At 40.2% G+C, this 13,583-nt stretch overlaps 1 protein-coding gene across 10 annotated transcripts in view; it reads right to left on the minus strand.

Moving 5' to 3' along the window:
* Positions 1-1,783: 1,783 nt before the first annotated feature.
* The window catches only part of ZNF521 (zinc finger protein 521), a 232,958-nt gene continuing 221,158 nt past the window's right edge, over positions 1,784-13,583 (minus strand). For all 10 annotated transcript variants that reach the window (XM_041399328.1, XM_041399332.1, XM_041399331.1 and 7 more), the window contains one exon: positions 1,784-2,608. In XM_041399328.1, the coding sequence (XP_041255262.1) occupies positions 2,579-2,608 (30 nt within the window). In that variant the 3' untranslated portion in view covers positions 1,784-2,578. The remainder of the gene's footprint in view (positions 2,609-13,583) is intronic.

The following is a 13,583-nucleotide window of genomic DNA, read 5'->3' on the forward strand; positions in this document are numbered from 1 at the left end:
TTTTTCTAAATGCTGTGGCAATTCCCCAAGCAATACTCAGCTCTCATTGGGAAGTTCAGATGTCTTCCATAATCTATTTAAACAGCTATTTAGGTATCACTGAGAAACCTGTTACTTTAGAAAAGGTAAGAGGATTCCAGCACTTGATACCAGCAGCCAGCTCTCAGAAGCCACCTGGGGCTGCCCGTGGCCACAAGATCCCTCTATTCCCCTGAGCCTACCTCAAGGGACAATTGATGCAAGAAGTCTTCATCCCATTTGCTGTTGCAGTGTTTACTGTTCCTTTATTTACGTATCTAGAAATTCAACATCTTTGCATGTTTTGCAAGCTGTCATGACATGAGACGCTAGTAATAGACTATGTTTTGCTTGCTAACATATTTTTGACATATTTTAGCTTTGATTATAAGATTGCATCTTTCCTTGCTACCATCTGTCTCAACTCGGTGGCACTCTGGCATTTACAAAAACAGTAGGGTGTAATATTTCTTATATACTTGAACTCTACTACAAACATGTTATTTTCAGTCTTAACCAATATGTCACACTTTCACACATGAAGGCTGAAATGCCTTATATCCTTTAAGGTATCTGTCAAAAATAAAGAACATATCATCACATTCAATTTGGCTGAGATGAGTAATATATTAATGAGAATAAGAATGGGAACAGTTTCTGACTTATAAATAGAACTGGCAGTTTACAAGCCTTATGTATTCATGCCTGCATTTTTCCTTTTGTCAGCACAAATGAGATATTCATACAAAACCTGGGAATTTCTTTCTTGGATTTAGCAAAATCTGCACAATATTTTCAAAGCTGGAGTGTTAAATATGACACATTTTTTTCTTGGAATATCTGGTAGCCAGACACTTTCTAATTTTACTTCTTTTCTCTCTGTCCTCCATCTGTAAGGAGTCAAATTGTTACACTCAGCAAACTGGAAATCACTTTATATCTACCCTGATAGCACTAGGTGAGCAGTTCTAGACATTTGGACTTGTTGTGATGTGTGGCTGTTTAAAGGCAGTATTTCAGCAGCACTGGTTTTCATGGGATAAAACTAGAATTCTAGCAATAGGATGAGATACTAGAAGAGCTGGAGAAAGGTTTTTTGGCCTTTTTTGCAGGTGAGCTGGAGTACTGGAGCACAGTGGTAGGCAAGGAGGGTTTTTATCCCTTTTTCTTCTCCTTGAAACTGCAGGCAGTCAGGAGGCAATTCAGACCTGATCAAAGCTGTGAGGTGTTGTGAGAGCTGCCGGGGCGTGGTGCCAGTGAGCATCACCCGCAGCAAGCACCACCTCCAATTCTGCTACCCATGCCACAAGAGAGGGTCAGGGATGTCAGCTTAATAGCACTGCTGGCCAGAGCTGTGATGGCTCCCTCTTGGCAGCATCAGACCCAGCTCACTAGGTGACATTTCATTTAAATTTACTGCTAATTATATATGGAAAATGAGTGGTGACTCCTCTGGCTACCAATGTGTCAAGTGTGTAAGTAAGAAATTGATGAGACAAACAAATAAAAGAAACAAATAAAGCCAGAAAACAACGAATATCACTCTCAAGCACACATTGCTTTGCAGTGGGCCAGCAAATTTGTTTCTACTGTTACATTTATTTCAATACCTACCTTTGAGAAAAGCCATATATTTTACTGAGCAGTGTACTGATCCAATGATACAATGGGATTCCAGATCTTGGTGGTTCTTTAGGTAATGTAACAGCAGTAATAATAATGATACTTTCCAAGGCAAAAGACAAGACACAAAGCACACTCACACTTAATGGTAAACTGAATTTATTTCCTTTTGGAAAACAATTCCAGTAATCTCCAGGTTCAGACCGCAGAGTAAACATTAATAACAGTAACATACAGGTTAGTTCAACTGATTCAAGAATTTGGCCGTGTGAAATCATTAAGGAAAGTCTTGAACACTCAAAGCTTCAAATGGTATCCAGGAAAAAAATTCTTTGACAAACTACATAACAACTATTGCATATATGGTAATGCTATCTGTCATATCGCAAGGCTTACAAATATATATACGGGCCTTATTCAACTGTGGGTGCCTGCTCTGTGAGAAAGAGTCTCTTCATATTTTTTGCAAGAATCTTCAGCAATAAAAAATAGTCTTAGATTCATCCGTTTGTATACCAAAAGAGAGATTTCTGGACTGAAGTTTAAACGAAAGGGAGGCCAAACAGAGCTGCAATGGAACATAGCTATTACTTTCTCCCTCCTCCTTGAAAATGACATATTTCTTAAGCTATTTTTTTCTCCTCACACAGTATTATTATTTGTATCTTTCCTGAATAGGGCCCAAGTCCACTTGTCTTTATAAGACCATTTTAGTATCAGACAACATAATACATGTGCAACACTTTATATACAGGAAGTCTATCCGGTGCTCAAAAGTTCAAACACATGAACATCCAACAGTTTCGATAATACAAGTTTTATGGTACAATACAATGATTCTGAATAATATACATTAACAATGAAAGTTTCGTGCAAAGAGTAAAATGTGTTCCCTTTTTGTGCCACAAAGAATTCTCTGGAAGAGACGGGCCTTGCACTAACTGCTGTGCTGGGTCATCGTATGATTCTGCAACAAAAACAAAAGAAACAACTTAGTCACAGGACAGGCATTTCTGTGTGAAAGAAGGATGCAAAAACAATTTTCCCAACATATCTTGTAAAATGATGGGCAGGATAAAGAGAATATTCTTGACCCCTCCTTGTTTAAACTAGCCAGAAACAGCATAATTATGGAAGAGAGGAGCTCTCCCCAGCTGTTTCACACCAGTATCCTTTACATGTGCCACAAGAAGGGCAACACACTCTCTACAGATAGGGTGTGGGCTGACCTGCCCCATGAAATTGCAGACCAGGTCAGTGATCCTGGTGTCTGCTTACACATGGCTCACGGTTTATGCATTGCAAAAATGAGAAGTGCATTTGCCATAAAAGTCTTATGCTAACTGGCCTGTGCTTCCTACACTGTGGCACTGCTTCAAATGCACTCTTGCAGTAAAACCTACTTCCCCTACATGGTAAGAGCCACTCTGCTAGAGAGCTCAGAGACTGATGAGAAAACAGGAGGGGCTGGCACAGCATGCCCTTTGGTCACCAAAACCCACAGGTATTTTTCTTCAGATGAATGCAGTTCCTTATGTGTAGTAGCACAGCATGGACTTTGGGAGTCCTAAATTCTCATTTCCTGTACAAGTAATCACCAAATCTAGCAGCAAATACCAGTTTCACCCTCTTTCCTCCTCACCCCTCAAACCAAGTTGGCCACTTTCAGAAAGATGCTATTGTGCTGCTTGTACTGGCTCAGACTCTTCACAAGCATTGACCTAAGAGCAAGGGACCAATCCAATACATCTTAAGTTTTTTACAATGTACACTGGATCCACAGATAACTAGAAAATGTCTGTGAATGCTCCTTCTCGGACAACAGGGCAGCCACTGATTAGTGATGAATTTTCCCCTTAGTAAACAGGGCCAGATTTGGGCCAGTGACCCATAGGGCAGGGGTGTCACATCCCATGATTTGCTCCCAGCACATCTAGACCCTTCACTCCACTTTATTAAATTAATCTGTCTTTAAACCTCTTTGGACTAACACACTCTAGGATGAACCTGTTCCCACAAGACAGTCATCATTTACAACAAAGTGAACATCTACTGAACCATACCCTCCAGAGCCACCCATGAAAGGGCACACGAAAACAGCCTCGGTAAAACGAATGTGAAATACAGCGTGACTGCAGACCAGCCTAAAAATCCTCTCTCCCATCCTCCTTCACTCTTCCCTAAACTGTGCACGCACACAAATAATAGTTCATGGGACATTTGGCAAGGGAAGGGTCTTACAGTAAGACTGAGGAATTTTTAATGTAGTGCCATTCTCAAGATTAAAGGAAAATGACCCAGTGACACTCCAAGATGCGATTTCCAGATGTGAATACAAAATGATTTAATGCTGATGGCAGGAATTCCAGACTGTCCAAGGCCAAAGAGCATTAAAAAAATACACTCCACCACTTGATTTCATCTAGTTCCTCATCCTTCCTATAAAATAATTTCAAATTGCTGTAAAGCACCAACAATAGATGCAGCCAAAAATGCTGGCTGGTCCCAGGTAATGGGGTCTGACTTTAAAGCACAAAAGCAAGGAAATTAAGAGTTAAGCCTGACAGTGAGGCCTTTTGTCATCCTGTTGTGTCCATTTATTGCAGCACTTACAGCATAACACCACAGGCTTATTGGAGACCCTGCAGTACCTAGAAACAACAGGGCAAGTTAAATATGGGGTGGCAGCCTGAATTCTGATTTTCTTCTCTGCTTCTGAGCAGGTGAAGTAATATACCAATTGTTACATTGCAGACAGATATTTGGGGGGGGGGGGGTCTTTTGTTTCTAGTCTCCTGAGAGTAAGCACATCAGTCAGCCCATTTTTTATTTCTTTTCACTAAGTGAAAAATGCATAATCAGTATGAAGCTGGATGAACAGTTGCACATGAAGCAGTCAAAAGGTGTTTTAAAATTGCAGCCGTAACTGGCTGCAATGACATTTCTGATTAAAAAATAAAAATGCCCAAATATGAGGGAGACAAAATAAAACACAGCATAAGGACTGACTTGCCCCAGCTCTCAGTGTCCCTGACTCCTGTGCCCTGGCACAAAATGAGATTCTCTGGAGATAATGAAGAAATAATAGAAAAAGAACCAAACAAGCATTGCAGAGAAGAATGAGACAGGGCAGGAAAGGAACATGAGGAAATGCTTTGAAGAGTTTACGCCTTAAAAGGCAACAATACGTGTTGTAAACAGTCAAAACAAAACACAGTTTCCAAAGTAATTAAGGCTCCCCAAACATGAGGGACTAGGGAGAAATACCTATTTGGCTAAGTTGCAAAAAGATACAAAGTGGAAGCGCTTCAGGAACATAACATTGACAAGACAAGCAGGTGAAAGATGGGAGAGGAGGGGAGAGATAAGAAAAGGAGGAAAATTCTGTAATCCTACAGAGAGCCATATTCCACTCTACCAAAAGCCATTTATTGGAGACCCCATGTCTAAGTGACTGAAAATTGCAAACATTAATCCCAGTTATGAACCGTTGTTGTTTTTATGAGGGGTGTTGTGTTTAAAAATTTAGGGCAAAAATTCTCCTCTATTATCCACGCAGCAGATCTCGACTCTGATAGTCTCTTTGCCTCGTGTGCAGCGAGCTCCCGCCTCCCTGGCAGTGGGAGATCAGGCACGCGGGGAAAGCGGAATTTGGAGCTCCCGCCGGCAGGGACGTGGCAGGGCCATGGGAGCTCAGCACACCCGGAGAGAGCACAATATTACACTTGGGATCCCCTGTGTGCTTCGAAGAGCACGCTGCCCTTCACTAAAGACACACTAGACAAGCCTGAAACACACCTCCTCCAGAAACTTCAGCTAGTTTGCCTGAGTTTGGAGCAGTTAGTACCTCCACTTGCCAAAGAGAAGCCATTTAGCGAAGCACAGGAGGTGTCATATGCTCCCCTCCTTTGCCTCCCCCAAATCTGATTGTGCATTAGCACATCTGTTTAATTATGTGGTAGTCTCCCTACAAAGCAAAAATGTCAGTTTCCTGCTTAGCCATGGAAAGGGGAAAATAGTTTTTCTCAATATAATCTTTCCTGGACTTCAGCAACAGCTGTGTTCCAATTTCCAAGAGCTGGGATCTCATGAGGAGACACTAGTTTGCAAATACAAATTCAAGCTTTGCATGCACAAAATGGAGGAACAGGGAAGCAGGAGGGGTGTGTGTGTCACTGCATTTGTTATCATGTAGACACAAACCAGGAAAACTCCTACATTCCCAGTTTCTATGTCTCAGTGTTAGCTGGAAAGCAAGTGTATTACCAGGGAAAAATTGAATTCAGTATATTTCACAAACAAAAGAAACTCTTTAAGTGCATTTGCCCTATTCCTATAAATAATTATTTTTGATAGCTGAATCCAGAATCCCAAGTGTTTTGTGACCCACTATAGAATTACATGCCAGCACTTTTCTGGATGAAAATGCTTTGAGATATCCCCGGTTTTAGTGTTAAGGACTTGAAAACATGCAAAGAATTTCAGGATAATACTGTGTGGAAGAATCTTCTTGGCAAACAGATTCAAAAAGGTTTCTTCACAGAAAGGCTGGAGACAAAAGAAGTAATAGTACCTGTTGTTTGGTACATGCCTTCATGTTTCAGAGGGAACATGAGGAGTAATAGCTAGCAAAAAGTTCCCGCCCACAGCATCAAAATTAATGGAGAAAAAAATACCCACAGATAGCCACAGACTCAGCGGCCCATTAGAATCCTTAATGTGAACTGTGGTTTCATTCAATTTAAATGGGACTTCTCTATTTTATGAGCAGATGAACCAAGACATGGCTGTATCTGACAAACAGCACAAAGAGGGTACACGTGAAGAGGTATAAAGAGGTATAAAGGTGCATTATTTCAACAGATGGTAACAGTAGCACAGCAGCATGTTATTTTTTCCTTAGTTCAAGAACACAAACATGAGTAATCAATCATCGCTGATTAAGTAATTATGGTACCCTACATGTTATCACTTTTCTGGAATCCTTTATCTGTGTACGTTACAGACCATCTTGTATTTTTTTGCATTTAAAAAAATAAAAATCCACCCCACTGCACTGCAATCCAGCTCCAGGTTGTAAAACAGAACTCCACATTACTATCAACCTTTAAGCGCTACAATTTACTCTTTTTTTTTAACAAAAGCAATTGGTTTCCACCAGTCTGGATAATAAGTCTTTTGACCTGCATTCTTCTTTGACCCACTAAGGTCACCCCTGTGCTCGGGCATATAGCTGACTTAGGAAATGCCTGCAAGTCCTGCATTTCATCTCCTGCCCACTCAAAATAAAGCTTTCTTTAAATGTGTCTGTACGGGTCCCCGAAGACCAGGGAGGCATCCCTGTAGTGGGCAATGGAGGGACAGAAGCTTCTGCCTTTATTAATGAATGCAGACCATTATGAGTCTGGCTGGCTCCTGCACTGTTCCCAGAAGCATATACTGTACGTGACTTAAAATGCTAGAATATTGACACAAAGCGAGCTGGGCACCCCTAAGGAAAATTACTCCTTGGATATAATGTAGGCTCGTAACAGCTATTAGAGTACAAAATAAAACCCTCCGGGATCAAACTGACATGTACCGCATTCTACCTACTCCTCAAACATTAGAAGAATTTCTTTGTGAAGGCATTCTCAAGGACAGCATTAAACTGACTTTTGTAGCAATCTGCAACAGCTTTTTGGCTTACAGCTTTTAGTACTAAATCTCTAGTTTGAATCAATATAAGTACTATATCTACCACATTAATCAATACATTTGGTTCAATACACGTTCTATTAAATTATACTTTCTAATCAAAATTTTCTGCTTCTCTTCCCTTCTTTTTTTATTCCAACTTCTTATGCTTTACCACACTTTTCAAACTGTCTGCAGCTAAGAAGAGGATGTTGGATTTTCCAGAACCAAAGGGGAAGAAAGAAAGGCCTGTGGAAAAGCAAGCCTAGCAAAACCTAGCACAGGATCAACATGGTTTCCAGAACTTTAGTCCAATGCTTCATTACTTATCCTGGCTTCCATGACCTTTCATGCAGAAAGACTGTATTGGACACTGTGGGAATATTATACCATGTGGAGGTGAGGCAAGGGAGGAGGGAGGAGGAGTATTAAGTGGTAACACCAAAACCAAATAAATGAAAATTATTCAGACTAAACTATAAAAAAGGTAGCACAAAAGGTTATTTTTCACACTGTTTCTTCAGATTTGTGCTGCTTCAATATTGCAGCACAAAGTTTCCTGTCAAGGTCCCATTAAATTGCTGAAGGATTATTTCCTGGTGACCTGTAATATTATTATACTCAAGGACTGAATCAATGAGTTGCTTAGATTTGTACAATACTAAGATTAAATACAAACTATAAATTAGGATGTAAAAATATATTATTTAGTCCAGGTCTTCAGGGATTTGTGAAACACTGGGATAGAAGATGTCTCCAGCAATCCGAGCTATCTACACAGTTAGAATAAATGACTTTCCCACACCTGTGCTATATTTGCTGGAATGTGGTTGTTCTTCATAAGAAGAGAACATGAAACACAATGTCAAAATGATAAACATGCATATTGCAGGCATGCAATGAATTTGCCACTGTCTTACAGAAAAAAACACTGCATTCACGTCCCTCGTTTACAGTCAGTTTCTCTTTTCCTATCTCCATATAATCACTGTGAACCTGCAGAAAAACTGTTGCATTTTCTTTTGACATTTAACATCATCTCACTCAGCTCACAATAGTGTTTTATAATACTTTCTAGATGACACTATGTCACTATTAAACAAAAAGGTGAAATAGCATAATAAAAGAGAAGAACAAGAATTCATAGAATTTAAAGACAGAAAAGACCCATTAGGGCGTTTTCTCCACCCATCTTGCCAGTGTTGGATTATTGCCTATAGTGTAATTTCAAGTGTTTTGCCCAGTCCAATTTTAATTAGAGCTTCCAATGCTCCTCCTGGGAGACTATTTCACAGTTTCACAGACCTCAGGGTTAGTATTTTTTTCCTGATGCTCATCCCAGGAGAGGAAGAGGCTCAGGCAACCCCAAATCAGACATGAAGCCAAATCTGCATAGTTAGGAGCTGGTTTCAGTAGAATATCTGGGCCATTTTGAACCATCTGAAAGCAGTAAACTTACTTTCAATGCCCCAACAAATTATGGCACTAGCTCCACTGCTGCTGCAAGCAATTAAGAATATTCAGTTCTGTGGGTTTCTAAGTCTCAGTTGCTGTATAGGTAAAAGAAAACCAGTAAAGGTGGGATTTGGGGTTTCGGTACTAAGGGTAATGACTTCTATAGTGCACTCGACCAAATGAATTAATTGAAGGTTAGGGTCACATCCAGGCTCATTCTATGATTCTATAATCCTTAATTGTACTGACATAGCATCTATGGATATTCAGATTGTAAACATTTCTGTCTTTTTCACAAATGTGAAATACAAAAAGAACAACTTCAGTTGAAGCTCATTAACTAATGAGTGATTATTTCCCCTCTCAGACCCCACCCTTCCTTTCATAAAATACTAACTACAAGAAATTAACTTGGATTACTGTATCTGAAGTGTCAGAACTAACAAATGTCTCTGATGTGTTTTGCCCCAAGAATTACAATGCTTCTGACACAAATATATATTCATATTTCAGTGGTCACACTTATGCTGAGTGAATGGGGGAGCTAGAAAAGAGATGATGTCTAAGAGTTTTTCATAGGTAAAACCGAGGAGACTGAATGGAGACTTCGAAGCTCTGGAGAGAACAGAAAAAGTCCAGGCAAAGTGTCCCTGCCACCAGCATCTCCAGTACTGTAGTGCAGCTGGCAGAGCAGAAGGACTAACAATGAATATATAAATACACTAAAGTAGGCATGGGGTTTCATCCAGGCCAAGTTTGCTCACCAGCACAGACCTAGCAAAATACAGTCTCCGAAACTTCAGATTCCCAAGAAAATTGATCTGACCTAAACCACAGCTATTTCCACAACAAGAAAGGGGCCAAATCCCAAGAGAATCTGTGTTCTCACAAATACCATTTATGTGTGGTGAGTTGATGTTTACCAGCCTTTGAGAATCAGGTCTGTTCTCAGACATGTTTGCCAGTTAAGTGGTCATCTTAGGACATGACTGACCACTGTTGACAATGATAATTTAAGAAAGTCTACAATGAATTGCAGTCATTCATATAAATCAATTCACCTAAGCTATGTGATTTGATATTACAGTAATGTTTCTGAAATAGTACGACTTCTAATCAGATTTTATTCTTTATCATATTTATGCAAAATTCTCAGTGTTCTGGCTTTTCCACTCAGCATTTCCAGCTGGGCCAGAGAAAAACTACCTGTAAAAAAATCTCAAATTGAAGACTATGTTCTCAGGGATGCAAACTGAAAATTAAAACCAAACCCAAACCAAACTAAAACCCCTGATACCTATTTTTCTTCAGAGACTTCCAATAAGTCACTAGTAAAATGTCAATGATTCCTTTTGGATTCATTACTATATGCAAGTGCATATATCACAGATTTGTTGTATGGAAAAGAACTACATATATTCTTGGGAACAGCAAATAAGACTTTTGTCATTGTCACTAGAAGAGAAAAGACACAAACACCAATGCCTGTTCACCATCCTTGCACCTTCCTCATGATGAGCGTTGGCAGGGGGCTCCCAGCTAAGCCTCTGACATAAATCAGAGCAGCTTGAAGGCTGTTTTAACCTATGGTGCAAGGCAATCGGCTCCCATAAGCCTGCCTCACCCTGCCTGCTGCTCATTGAAATGCAGTGAAACTTGCAACAAAGTCTTCCATTTCAGGCAAGATGTGCCTGGCTGCATGGGAAAGGTGTGTGCATTACCCCGTAAAAGAGAAAGCAATGGGGAGAGGGGGCAATAGTCAGGGCATGTTCACAACAATTCTTCAAAACTGGGAAATCTCTCTGTTCTTTATATGGCAAACAGGCTGTACTGATAATCAGGATCCAGATCTAAGTCTTGTCTGTTGGAAAGCAAGGCCTTAAATGTTTGAAATTAATACACAAGCATTCTTCCCCAATAAGAAAGTTGTTCATTAAGTGGGAATAAAAGCTGAAACAAAAAAGGCAGAAGGAGGCACTTCTGAGAAATATATCACAAGTCTTATTACTTTAGAATATGGTTATGGTTACCCTGGTATAAATTAAGAAAAGCTCCTCTGAAATCAAGGGAGTTTCAAGACAGGATCAAGCAAGAATATAGCCAGGCTAAAACAAAGTGAATATTGCTTGTATACTGATCGATTCTTGTACATCCTCTGCAGAGGCCACAGCCAGAAGTCTCTTCACCCTGTCAGACACAGCAAGCTGAACCCAAAGTTGAACAAATACAGATTTGTCTGCAGCTATTGTACAATAGAGTAACAGGGGATGACAAGCCTTGATAGGCAATACTGCCTAATAAGATATTCAGGGATTGAGTCAGTGTTTTACAAGATGTGTTCATGGGCTAGTTGTTGCTCTGCTTTAATTTTTTTTCTTTGTTATGTTTAATTTATCATGCTGGTGCTTTCTAAACTACAACATCTGTAAACAAGTTTAAGTTTGACTGACCTCCCCTTTTACATCCACAGGCAGCATTTCTACTTTGTGCTCTGATTTCAGATACCTTAAAGACAAATAAATCTGTGGGGGAGAGAGGGGTAATAAACCTGCACAACAAAAACAAACCCCTTTGTCTGACAATATGTGATCATCTTATGTGAATACAAATTTGCCTAGCTGTGAGTGAGGAACTGGCTCCTGGAACTGGAGCTGTGCTATGCACAGATTCCTTTATAGGTCAAACCCAATTAAACAAACTACTACTAAATATTTAACAGCTCAGTGCAGTAATTAGTGACAAATAATGAAAGCTTAAACTGATAATTGCACAAAAATGTCCTGTTGGAAACATTACACGTTCCTTACTCCTCCTCTTTCTCTCATACTCAATGAATCCTGATCCTTTTCAAGGATTAAACTGACAAATGAGATCTGGATTTTGTGCATATCTATTTGGTCTGCAATGAAGTTTTCTATGACTTGCGGAAAGGAACTTTCCAAGGGGAATTCTTCTTCTCAAATTTCCATTTTGGGTCTGTGCTTTTAAGCAGAGTAATTGCTAAAACATGAATTGATTTCAAATCTCCAACCAACCTGCAAGACCAGAATTCAAGCTCCTGTCCATAGGATTCAAAAGGTCACCCAATTAAAATGGGGAAGCACACAGAGCTGTGATTTATATGCAAAGGGCAACCTTTAAAACAATGATACTTTCCAGTTTTCCACAGGTGCATGTACAAGAATCTCTTTGAACAAAATTACAAGTGAAATTACAAGTTTCTTGATACAACCTGAAAGAAAAGTGCTGTAACTTGTCTGCACTCCTGTTATACAGACAGACACATCCCACACTTGTATTGATCGTCGAGCTCACCTCCCTACCTCCCTGACATAACACTAGGTATTGTGCTTACCAGGTGACATGGGGACAGCCTGGAATCTGGATTCTCCACACATTGCCAGCTGGTGCACAGAGCCTTGTACAACAGCACCTGGCACACTGGAGGCTGTGGATCAGCCCAAGATTAACTCTCAGTGGCTAAAATTTTCGCTTAGGTGAAAGCAAACCCTGAACAAGCCCAGTTTTAAAATCTGCAAACTCTCCTTTCACATGTGGAAATCATATTTGGAAGTTATCCATCCAGCAAGCGTACATACATACACCCAGTTAAGATAATGCAGAAATGGATGGGAGTGTATGTTGGATGCTGAAATCAGGAATGCAAATGAGAATTTGTCCCCTTGTCCATGGTATGCCAATTTTAGACTGTGTAGGATAGAAAAAGAAAAGCTATGGTGCTCTGTTAGCTCTCCTCCTCTTCTAAAAGCTCCAAACTCTGTTGCACATTGGTGCATCTTTTTCCTTCAAGACAGTTTGCAAGGCAAGCCAGATTGAGCAGATTTGATGGTAACAGCCAAGGATTTCTGAGCTGATAAGCAGAGGCCCCCATGGATTTTGCGCTCTGACTTCCTTCACAACCGGTTACTGTGCCAGCCCATCTTGGACATCTTACAGTCCTTATTCCTACAGCTCTTCAAACCAGGAATAGCAGGAGCTGGGACAGTGCTTATGTGGCAGACTTGGTGTGTATGTGAATTACAAATCTACTGCTTGGAAAGGAAACTAAGGACAATTTTTATCCCTTCATAGCTGGTGATTAGTTAGACAGTTAAGAACCCTATGTTGAAATGTTTTGTTCTTAGAGCAACTTCATCTGTGTTTCCCCCTTTTAAGTCTAAGAAACTCCATGTTTTAAAGGTGACTTTTAGAGAGACCAGAATGCTATTTTGCCTTTTATAACAAAGTCATTCTCTAAATTTTGTGAGGACACACACTGTAAATCAATAAATCTGGAGCATGTGGTACCAGGACAAGAAAATTTCTTGTTTGTCATTGTGGTTGTTGGTTGTAAAATGCAGTTTGGAGTCTCTATTGTCTTCTGTTTTCTCGTTTAGTTTTTGTCAATTGCATTTGTGTAAAAGAAGTGTGAAATGTGACCACAGCTAAATGGGAGGAATTTTACTCTCACTTTCTCCTGTTTACAGAACCTTAAAAAATGGGGAAGGCAGTGCAGTCCAATTCCTACAATTTAATACTCTTCCCCCAAACAAGAAGTACCACACAAAGAAGCCTCCTTTCATGCCTTTTTCCTTCCTCCCTGTGAGAGAGGATGTATCCTCCTAGCAAATGTCATTCTCTGAGGTTGGTCATTCTGTTTCCTGTCAGACAGCTGGCCGGTGACATGTTGCAAGTCAGGCACGTCATTAGGTCCTGCCTTGACCCGGTACTGACAGTTGAAGAAATGTCCCCATCCCTCACTTTGGCTTTGGCTTGTGGTGCTGGATACTCCTGTCTCCTCGCTATCTCCT

This window comes from Onychostruthus taczanowskii, unplaced genomic scaffold (genome assembly GCF_017590055.1).
Source record: "Onychostruthus taczanowskii isolate IOZ18803 unplaced genomic scaffold, ASM1759005v1 scaffold16, whole genome shotgun sequence".
NCBI classification, from domain to species: domain Eukaryota; kingdom Metazoa; phylum Chordata; class Aves; order Passeriformes; family Passeridae; genus Onychostruthus; species Onychostruthus taczanowskii.